The following is a 10,851-nucleotide window of genomic DNA, read 5'->3' as shown; positions in this document are numbered from 1 at the left end:
TATGGTCATTTCAAATGATTTGATCAGTCCACATTTCAAAACTTCTGAGTTAGTTTCTAGTACAGGAAATATCGAGAGGTATCACACACATCGAGGAACGTTCTTTGGGCTCCTCAATGATTTTTAAGACCGAGGTCGAGGTCTCCCTGTCTGTTAAGCCAGCAGGCTCTTCCCACTGCTCCCCTTCCTCCCAGGGAAGAAGGGAGGGCTTGGGGGTGACAACTGGATTGGGTGCCGGTGGCTGTGGGGGGAGCAGAGGGGACCGTGGCAACTTCCTGAATACACCTGATGACAGTGGTGGTTAGGGGCAGCGGGGATGCAAGCAGGTGGTGAGTTTGACAGGTGGGAGCCTAGGAGGTGGGTCAAGGTGGGGTGACCAGGAGCTCAGAGCCATACAGAGTGGGGCATCCTGTCAGTTAGACAGGAAGGAATCTAAGACCTGGGAGCTTGAGACACTCCGCCTACCCACACGGCTTGAAGGAAGTGCCATCAGATAGGTTGCTGAGCGGGCAGCTGGCTTTCTCATTTAAATTAGTTCTACTTATGGCCATCCATTCAGAACTCAAAATGGGGAAGAAGGAAGCCATGCTCATTTCACAACACCCCGTCCCCCTTGAGAAGGGCCAGCACCACTTCTTGTGCAGTAACAGTGCCAGTTCAGAAGGGAAGTTGTTCGGGCCAGACCAGCTGGGGAGGTCCTGCACACCCTACCCCGACTGCAGCTCTGCAGAAGCCCAGGGACAGGTAGGCATCCAGGCATCGTCCTGGGCTGGGAGTCCCTTGTATTTTGGAAGTGCACTGGGGAGGGAGTGGCGGAGCTGGGCTCCCTCGTCTCTGCGTCCAAGGAGCTTCAGGAGTCAGTGAAGGTCTGCTCACCCGCCCGTCCAGTGGCCCCTGCAGCCCCAAGGGTCTAAGGTGCAGTGTGCTCTGTGCCTGTCATACACAGATCCAGGATCTCGCTGGCAATCTAGACTTGTGTTTGTGACTGTCACTTGCACCCGGTGGCCCTCTGCCTGGAGCCTGGTGTTATTTCCACTAGACTCCACCAGGCACCTAAGCTGGGGGTTCCTTCCGAGCTGTCCATGTTGCCTCTTCCAGCCTGGAGGTCTGGGGCGCCTGAAAGCTCTGAGACAGGTAGACAAAAGCCAGGAAGCAGAATGATGGCTTCTTGGGACAACCTCAGGCTTTTCTCTAACTGTGCCTGCTGTGCTGAGCTCTGGGGCTCCCCTGCGGGCCAAGGTCTGCCGTCAGGACTCATCAGCTGGGAGAATCTGACTAAGACTTGAAACTGAGACTGCTAACGTTTGTTACATGTAATTACGTGGCATTAGCCCATGTAAATTACATTTGGGGTGTAGCTGCTCACATTTACCCCGCAGTTATCATGTGCTATGTACTACGCTAGGTGCTTATGTGCTACAAGCGTTTCATGTCACTCAGAACCCGGAATTTCAACTCTCTGATTTGGGTTGCTGTGCTGGGGCTGGCACAGTACAGCCCAGAGCCTGGCACATCGCAGGGGCTTGGTAACCTGACCCTGAGAGCTACCTCATCAGTAAGTGGTACTATTCCCATGAGGACCACAGAAGCAGGACAAAGCTAAGGGTAGCACGTCCTGAGGGAGCCGGCCTCGTCTGAGAGAGGGAGGAGACCAGACTCGGAAAGCATCGACTCTCACTCGTGGGTTGGGATGAGGTGCGTCTGTCCTTATGCTATTCAGACTTGGTGGGAATTCCTGACGAGGATGGAGGTGGGGCTGGGGAGGGCGGGGAAGGGGAGTGGGAGATGGACGGAGCTGACCGGCCGGCTCCGTCTGGAACCCTTGCCCCTGACGCTCCTCCTGGCCAGGTTCTGACATCCAGGGAACTCTGATTACTGAGGTGACGGTGCTGTGAGAATTCTCACTGTCCCTGGATTTGAGGTGCCCTCTGTTCCAGGTCCCTTCCCCAAACCCAGGTCGCCCTGAGGTGAATGCAGGGTTTGGATCCAGGGGCACCTGAAATATGGGGCTTTGCCACGTGAAGGCCCTGGGGCCTCAGCCCGGTGTCCTGGCCTCTTCCAGGAGTATGGTGCCCCATAACATGCTTGGTGGGAACTTTGTGGTCCTTCCCCCGGCGGACGTCCTCATGCCCCATGCAGAGAACCAGGACAGCAGGAAACAAGGGCTGAAGGCTGAGGCCAAAATGCTTGGGGTAAGTGCAGCTGCCAGAGTGGACGGGCTGAGTGTGGGGGCACGTCCTCAGCGTGGCTCTGGGACCCAGGCTGCTCCGGAGGCTTGGGGGTGGGGGCTCTGAGACCGCCCAGGTCTTTTCCATGGCAGCCAGGGAGTTCCTACCTGTGTGTTCATGGGGAATGTTTAGCTGAGGTCTTTTATGAAACTTTGCTTTCTTAACTCATTTTAAATGAATGACAGCAGACGATATGGTATATTTGCACACACTTTATATTGGGGGTGCTCAAAATTCTGTTGAACAAACTCTTTTAGATTTTACCTCCCAGGGACATTTTCTTTCGAAAACTGTAGAAACTTTATCACCAACACCCCACTTGAAACTATTAAGTATTTTGAGAACAGAGGTGACATTTGCCCTTTGTCTGCCTTCTGACATCTCTCTCCGTGATTCCTCAATGAGACACCACTCCACTGAATGAGGGAAGGGGGGCAGGGAGAAAGGGGACTAGTGGCGGGTGGCAGCAGGGACCAGGAGTGGGGTCCTAATGCCTGGTCCCCCTCAGCGCCTCCTTGCCCACAAGAGCTGCTGTGGTTGCCTCATTCTCAAAATAAATCCGCCTAACGTTGGGTTGAAAAGGGCTTGCAGGCTGACTCATCTCTTACAAGTGAGAAATTGCTTAATAAATGTTATGTAAGAGTGAGAGCTTGCGGTGGAATTATTTGGGGACCACTGGGGGCCCCATCACAGCTCCTGCGGTTCCTCCCAGCTAGGGAGCCATGGCCTGAACACAGGTCCGTGTGCCCATGCATGTGGGGGAAGGTGGGAACCAGCTTCGGCACACCAGCTGTGTGCACAGAAAGGAGGCCGGGAAGCACAGAGCTTGGGGCTCCGCGGGCAGGGCCCACGGCCCTTGCCAGGAACCCGGGAAGCTGCACCCACCCAGCTACTAAGGAATGAGATGTCACCGTGCATGTCTCTGGGCCTTAACCTGGGGCAGTCCCCACACTGCTTGCCAAGGCCCCAGAGCCGCTAACAATTCCCCCGGGGTTACACCCGAAGTTCTGACCCTGGCTGCTTTGGCTGGCTCACCTGGTGTGTTGGGGTCCCCTGGCTGGTAACAAATGACCTCAAAGTGGGGGCTTAAAAGCTTAACCTCTCAGCCTTCTGGAGGCCACAAGTCGCCCATCGCGTGTCGGCGGGCTATGCTCCGCACCAGTGGCAGATGCTGCCACTTTACCTGGTTTGCAGCTGCACAAGCCCCGTCCTGCCTCCATGTTCTCCTGTGTATGGTCCGTCCCTGGGGCTCCCTCCTCTGCTTAGAACCACATCCATCATATGGGATTCAGGGCCCACCCTAGCTCACTGAGACCTCGACCACACCCACAAAAGCTCTAGTTGCACAGGAGTCACATTCCAAGTCCTGGGGTCAAGGCTACAACACACGTTTCTGGGAGGATACAATTTGGCACCTGGTAACCCCCTTTTCTCTTCCGACAGACTGTCCAGATCGTCTCCAGCGTCATGGTCATGGTCTTGGGGCTCCTTATAGCGTGTTCTCCCTTCCCCCATCAGTTCAGCTCACTCATTGTCACCCTGGTGAAGTCTGGCTACCCGTTCGTCGGTGCCAAGTGTGTGAGTGAGTGGGCACTCATTGGGGGGTGGTCTCTGGGTTGGAGAGGGCGGGCTCAGGCTGCTCACCTGTGTCCCGGCAGAGTCTGTTGTTTGGAAAGTAAAGAGGACGCAGGTGTGGGACTTGTTTGGTGGTAAGATGGAGGTGCCCCCCCCCCCCCCCCCCCCCCCCCCCGCGGGAGTGGCTCTGCAGGGGGCCAGTGTGACTCACTGGCTCCAAGGTCCAGTCTTCTGACATGATTGTATTGTCGTCCCCTGGGGCTCGGGGAGCGCAGTGGCTTCTCTCTGGGGGGACTGTAAAATTGGTAGCCCCAATAGGGATAGTTTTAAACATAAAAGGGTGCTATTGATCATAAGCTGTGACACAGGAATACCTGACTGTCCCTGACACCCCAGGACAGGCCCCAATGTCCCCAATGCCTTCAGTCCTACAGGAAAGCAAGGACGTGTCAGCTGGGTGGTGGGGACGTCGGGGCTGCCTCTTTGCATAGAAACCACCCTGCCCTGTTTCCCCTTTTCTGAGTAGTTTATCGTCTCCGGATTGCTGTCCGTCATCATGGAAAAAAGAACAAATAAGCATATGGTGAGTGCAGGCATGATGGCACCTTGCTGACTTCTAAGGGGCTTTGGAGGGTACTCGACTGAGCGGACCCCCAGGTCGGAACAGGTGCCCTCGGTCAATGGCCCAGGATGACCAGCCCAGAGCCGGTGCGTGCTTCTGCTCCTCACGCAATACCCACTCGGTAACCAGCACCGAGCTGTCGCCAGGCTCTGGGCCGCTTTATGGAGCAACCCTGCCCGGTCATGACATGCTGTGGTGCCAACTGGCCACCTGAATCTAGGTCCTCAGTGACCATAGGGGACAGGGCACGTGGAAATGATGAGGTGTTTGTAGCGTGCGACCCGTTGGGCAAGAAAAGCAGAGACCACAAGAAACGCCCCTCCCTCAAGATGGAACACAGAACGGGACTTGTTCAGGCCCAGGCTCACACTTGGTCACTGGCGGTGGCCCCGGCAGCAGGTCCCTGCATTCTCGTATAGCCAGGCCAGACAAGAATGGGGTAAAGGAGGGCACGGGGGCTGTTGAGGGATGGGACACTTCTAAACTGCAAAGACTTCCCTTTTCTTCAAGACGCATGGGTGGGGGCTAGAGGTAGGTAAACTGAGTCTGAATGGCCTGAGACTAGAATCCAGGCTTCCTGCTTCCAGGGGCTTCCACGCCTGGAGTGCAGCTATGGTCTCTGCCCTCCTCTGGGCTCACCCCGGGGCTGGGCTATAAACGTCCACGTAGGGCCCCTCCCCTGCGTGGTCCTCGGTTCCCTCACCTGCCGAGGCGTGTCCCTCAGGCACCCTTTGGTTTGTGCAGGGGAATGGATGGAAAGAATCGGGGGAGCCCCAATTCTATTGCATCCCTGTGTGGGGTATCCATTGGAGACCCCTCTGCCTCTAGCCCTGCCGTGCGGGGGCCCCTCAGGCTGAGCTGGGGTGATGGTGCAGAATGTGCCCCCATGTGATGCCAGCCCAACCCTGGGACAGGGCTTCCTGCAGGCTTTGGGGAGATGGGGGAGGTGGGAACCTCTTCAGGGTGGCTGGGAGGGGCAGGGCAATGCCAGTGGGGAGACCTGGGGGACTAGGGTGGCAGTGGTTACCAAGCACTACGGGCACGTCGATATCCTACCTGCTCGGGTGGCCCAACTGGACATCGGTCCTGTGTGTGTTGCCATCCGGTCCTGCCCAGTCCTGAGTCCCTTGGTCCCACCCGGAAGCATATGCTTCACTCTCACATTCGTGCATTCTGCAAGCATTTCCCCGTGGGCTCGGGAGCTCTGCGGAGGGCAAACGGATCCTATCACGTGGACCCGTCCTGCCGTGGGACCCCGAGGTGGAAGCCCACGTTGGCAATGCAGAGGGGACGTGCTGCGCAGAAGCCCTGACCTGGAATCCCCCCGCAGGCCTGGGCAAGCCTGTCTACCAACCTCCTGAGTCTCGTCACTGCTTTTGTGGGCTTCGTGCTCATTACCTTCCACATGGCCGAGGTGCTTGTCGCCCGGGGACAGTGTGAGCTGGATGTGGTGCCCACACAGCCATCCGGGAGCAGCTTCTACAGTTCAGGAAGCACAATCCCTAAATGTGCCTTCGCCAGCTCCATCTTGCTGGTGAGTATGTTCAGACAGAATGTTCCAGACTGGAGAAATCTGAGCGATTCCCAGCTTCTTGTCATCTGCACTTTCTTCGGAGGGAGAGGGGCTCTGGGGGAAGGTCCAAAGAGGCAGAGGAAAGGCAGCCAAGTGGGCTGTACGTAAACTAGCCTTTATCTATCAAAGGTTATCCCAGATCACGTGAACTTGACAAACATTTGGGTTAGTTTCTATCTTTCTGAGAGTTTGAGGAACACTAAATTTGTATAAATGCTTATTTTTCTTTAAGCCAATTAAATGGCTCTCAGCTTCACGTGGAAAGGTGCTGGCTCGGGTAGTAGATGGCCATCAGCTGTGACTAGTTGGCCATCAGCTGTTACCGGTTAGCCGTTAGCCACTGATATAACTGCCATCGCTGAACTACCATATCTTGTGTTCTTGCGTGGGGAACAGAGTCCCTGCATGACAAGCTCTTTTAAAAAATCACATACATAATACACACACAGATATAGAACAAACATATGTCCAGACACAGACGTCTTATAAACTTACGTTTTAAAATTGTAGCCATGTCTCAGGTACAATGACAGAGCTCAGACGAGCAGCTGGATCCATGGTGTGTTTCTGGCAGGCGGACAAAATGTTTCACTGAAGTTTTTTCATTGGTGCTGTAAGGATGCTTTGAGGGGAGCAATGTCTGGAGTCCCCCTGTCTTTCAGAGGCTTCTGCACAATCACAGAACGCAGTCCTTTGTCTCTGACAGGCTTGGGGTCCCTCTTCTCAAGGGTACCCCTTAAAGTGGACTATCTTTCCTAAGTCCAAGTTTCCCCCAAAGTCGCCACTACAGTTCCAAATTGTCCTTTAGAAAGTCCACCCATTTTCCAAGAAGGCACAAGATCCTGGTCCGTGGTGGGTGGACACACGGGAAGCAAGAGTTTTTTGGGAGGCGGAGAGATAGTCGCAGACCCGGTGGAAGGACCTTTGCCTTGGGATTCCCTAGGACGTCTGCCCTCAGAGGCGCCCTGATTCTGAACAGCTGCTCCCACACCCGAGGCATCACGTGGTTCCCCTTTGGAACAGAATAGGGTGACTTACCGAGAAGCTTCAACAAACAAAGTACAGGCGCCCACAATAAAGCCAGAGAGCTCAACACGCAGAGTGTGGAACCGCGGGGGGCTATCCCGAGACAGGCTTTTCCATTCTCACTGGCAAGCGGAACTTTACAGAAATCATGGAGGCTGCATCGCATTCCAGTTGTGTCAGGAAGCCTTTTAAACTCAGGAGAACAGGTACAAGCCCACAGAACACTGAGAAAAGGAGCTGGGACGAGGAGGACGGAGGCTTCCATCCTCACAGCCAGGGAGGACCGGAGGCAGCCGGGAGGGTGAGACGCGCCCAAGGACAGTGTCCCAAGGACAAACCTCAGGGCCTCCTCCCAGCTCAGACCTCCCCAGAGATGAAGCCAGCCGATAATGGGAGCTGCTGGGGGTGGTGCTGTGAGCGGTTTGGATGAGGTTTGTGCAGAGGTAAAGGGTGAGCTCACTTGCGGGGGATTTTCTCAGGGGTTGCAGGGCCAGCGGCATCCCCTCCCCACTTGGTCCTTGAATGCAAAGGATCCCATGCTGGGCAGATGACAGCAGCAGAAATTCATTCTCTCACCTTTGGAGACCAGAAGTCAGAAATCAAGGGGTCGCTGGGCTGTGCTCCCACTGAGGGCTCTGGTGAGGGTCCGTCCTGTCCCTTCCAGCTTCTGGGGGCTCCAGGGGTTCCTGGGCTTGGGGCCACATCACCCCAGTCTCTGCCTCCATCCTCACCTGCCCTCCTCTGTGCGTTTTTATGTTCTCTCTTTTTATAAGAACACCTGTCGTGGCATTTAGAACTCACCCTAAATCCAGAATAAACTCAGCTTAACTAATCAGCTGTACCAAGACCCTATTTCCAAACAGTGTCGCATCCTGAGCTTGTGGGTGGACATAGATTGGGGGGCACCATGCCACACCCTCAGTCATGGTCAGCATGAATGGATCCGATGGGCTGCACCCCTGTGGCCTCACCTGTCCTACCTGCTGGCTCTCGCTCGGAGGCAGGTGACCCAGGGCTGGGGAGCTGTGGGGGTCCGCGTGGGCATTGACAGCTACACCAGCCGACCCCTTCTGCAGGTCACCGTGTGCCTTGCTGCCGGAGGGGGGGGTGAGTAGAGGGTGATGGCACCAGTTTGCAAAGGTCTCCTGCACTTTCCACCCGTGTGGACCTGAGGGCGAAGCATCGGCGTGCCCACTTCACAGAGGGGAAACCAAAGTTCAGACAAGTAAAGAGACTGGCCTGGAGGCTCCACGCGACCCCTGGGCGTCTGCCACCCGCTCTGGAACCCAGGGCTCGCCCCTGTCTCCCAGGAATCAGGAACAGGTGGGGGCAGGTATACCGCGAGCAGATTAAATGACGCCCACCCGCAGCAGGAGTGAGGGCAGCTGGCGAGGCTCTCTGAGGTCCGAGTCGGCGTGCGGCCCTCTGGCCATCTCAGTACCAGCCCCGTGTGCCCTGTGTTTCAGGGGGTGCTGTCTGGGATGCTGCTGTTCACGGTATTGGAATTCTGCATTGCCATCCCGACGTCCCTCCTCTGGTGGAGACGGGCCCGTTTAGGCGTCCCTGGGGTGAGTCTGGCGGGGCCCGGGGTTCGTGGTACAGGTGGCTTCTCAGGGGGTGGTCATGGGACTGTGGCAGGTGGCACTGGGCAGGCCCATGAGCGGGGGTCCCACTGAGAGTGAAGCAGCTGCTGGGAGGGCAGGACAGCGAGGGGGCAGGGGTCCAGGGCTGGGGGGCGGTGCTGCAGCTGAGGACCTGGTCGGCCTAGACAGCCGCTGTACAAACCACTGGCTTAGCAGAAGAGGAAACTGAGGCTCTGGAGGCCGGGCGACTTATCTGATGCCTAAGGTGCCTGAGTCGAGATGAGCCCCTCCCCCCGGGGGGGGCTCAGGTTCCCCACCTGGGCTGGAGCAGGTGCCGGGCCCCCAGGATTTCCTCATCTTGGAACCCCTCCTCCCATGTCACACTTATTAAAAAGACCTTAACGCACCCCCTGAGAAACGAGAGCAAAATCATACTCAGACCAAATCCCACGGCTCAGACCTGGAAGGAATGAACTGATTTGATTCACTCGAGACCTTGTCAAGGAAGAGCAGTGGGAGTCCTGCGCGCTCGCTGCGGCCGGACGGGCTCCTCTGCCGTCGCTATGGTCAGCCTGGGCCGACGACGGCTCCCTGTGTCACTCTGCGGGGTGTGGCTGGGCAAGACACGTGCCTACATCTCGGAACTGAGTTCAACGGGGGCTCACATGCTCTGTCTTCTCCAGGATGTGCGCTTCCGGACTCAGAATGAGACGATAACCATCAACGTGCTCCCGGAGACTTTTGCTGATCCTGACCCTGTATCTGCTCAACTGACCACCTTGGTGGAGAGAGAGAAGGAAGGAAAGAGGGAGAGAGAGTGAGGGAGAGACAGAGACAGACAGGGACAGAGGGAGACACAGAGAGTGAAAGAGAGAGATGTCAAAAAAAATACATGTGGAGCCACTTTAAAAGGGAGCTGCTGCTCCAGGGGAAATGTCTGGCACGTCTTATACCTCGAGCCTTTGAAATGTCCAAACAGCAAAACAACCTTTGCACTGGGCCTAAAGCAACCGTGTGCCCCAACGACCCGTTTGCAAAGATAGCAAGAGAGCAGATATCATGACTACCAGACTGAAAACATATTAATATTGTGTTTACAATTAGTGTCACTATGTTATCTGCACCAATGGCCTTTCTTCTACTGATGTAATTGCCCCCTTTCCTTTCTCGTAAACACCCCTGGCTTTTGTCTCCCCATCAGAACACTATTTGGGCTTCTGCCTGAATTGGTGATTCCCGAATAGCTGTTCTTTGATCTCAAATAAATGCTCATTGCCTCTCACTCAGGTGTCCCCAGGGTGAGTCTGGTGGGGCCCAGGGCTCATGGCTCAGGTGGCCACACAGGTGGTGGTGATGGGACTGTGGCAGGTGGCACTGGGCAGGCCCACGAGCATGGTCCTGAGTTAACAGTGAGTTAGGGTGACCTGTGAAAACCAGTGCTCCTTGAGAGGGTGTGTGGACCTCGCTGAAAACTTGGGCCCAAGATCCTAAGGGACTTATGAACAAGTCTGTCTTCTAAGCGAATGTGTTCAGCGTGGGTCTCCTGGTTGCCTCACATGGATTCAGAGAAAATATGTTTGTGACAAATCCCTCAGGCCACCAGGATGCAGATGGGTCATGGCGGACCCCAGGAAGCCAGAATGGGACCTTGACATGGATGGGGACATCGGGGTGACACACCCTGTATTTTGAACTCCCAGACTCTGTACCCCCTGAGCATGCAGAGTGCTCAGCCCGCCCGACTGGGGACACTGCCCCCTTCCTGGAGACAATGCAGAACTTTCAAATGTATCATTTGACTTTACAGTCGGGGGTTGGCCCAGCCCCCACTTTGGAACCTTGGTCTGTGGGGTAAGAGCGTCTGTCGAAAAGCCAAGTAGAAGCTGGAATGATCCCACCTTGACCTCAGCCAAGGCAGTTAATCAAATCACATCTCAGGGGGATGGCAGAAATTGGTGCCACCCTTACAGGCTGAAAGGATGCAGGGTCATTTTACGTTTCACTGTCTGAGGGTATTTCCTCCCTTCTCTGTTTTCTCACATACTCACCTCCAGATAAACTTCAGAACTGGCTTTCCAAGCTCCAAGCTTGTTACAAGGTAGAGATTAATTTCCACGTAGAGATTAATTTAGGATAGCGTTGATATTTTCAATTTTTGATTCTTTCAACAGAAGACCCTGGGAGAATTCCAGATCTTACTTTAAGTTGTATTTTTAAAAATAAACTTCTCTGTCTCATCCGAAA

General features: G+C 55.4%; 1 protein-coding gene across 2 annotated transcripts; it reads left to right on the top strand.

Annotated features, from left to right (window-relative positions):
- The first annotated feature begins 618 nt into the window (after positions 1-618).
- LOC109460340 (membrane-spanning 4-domains subfamily A member 6C-like) lies at positions 619-10,851 on the top strand. Of its 2 annotated transcripts, none has more exons than XM_019755595.3 (8): positions 619-744; positions 1,493-1,695; positions 2,063-2,192; positions 3,672-3,806; positions 4,330-4,386; positions 5,756-5,959; positions 8,491-8,592; positions 9,291-10,851. In XM_019755595.3, exons 2-8 carry the CDS (start codon positions 1,691-1,693, stop codon positions 9,426-9,428), a joined length of 771 nt encoding a protein of 256 aa, XP_019611154.3. In that variant the 5' UTR covers positions 619-744; positions 1,493-1,690; the 3' UTR covers positions 9,429-10,851. The 2 variants fall into 2 exon arrangements, with proteins under 2 accessions (XP_019611154.3, XP_019611157.3); XM_019755598.3 differs by having other exon boundaries at positions 641-744; positions 1,587-1,695.

This window comes from Rhinolophus sinicus, chromosome 14 (assembly GCF_057876585.1).
Source record: "Rhinolophus sinicus isolate RSI-liver-muscle chromosome 14, RSI-T2T, whole genome shotgun sequence".
In the NCBI taxonomy this organism is placed as follows: Eukaryota; Metazoa; Chordata; class Mammalia; order Chiroptera; family Rhinolophidae; genus Rhinolophus; species Rhinolophus sinicus.
This window is presented reverse-complemented; position numbering and strand designations above follow the sequence as displayed.

What these genes read in the sequence shown, in the direction of transcription:
- LOC109460340 (XM_019755595.3), top strand. An exon ending in TCGCCAGCTCCATCTTGCTG is followed by an intron (nt 5,960 to 8,490) that starts GTGAGTATGTTC and finishes CCTGTGTTTCAG; the next exon opens with GGGGTGCTGTCTGGGATGCT. An exon ending in CCCGTTTAGGCGTCCCTGGG is followed by an intron (nt 8,593 to 9,290) that starts GTGAGTCTGGCG and finishes TGTCTTCTCCAG; the next exon opens with GATGTGCGCTTCCGGACTCA.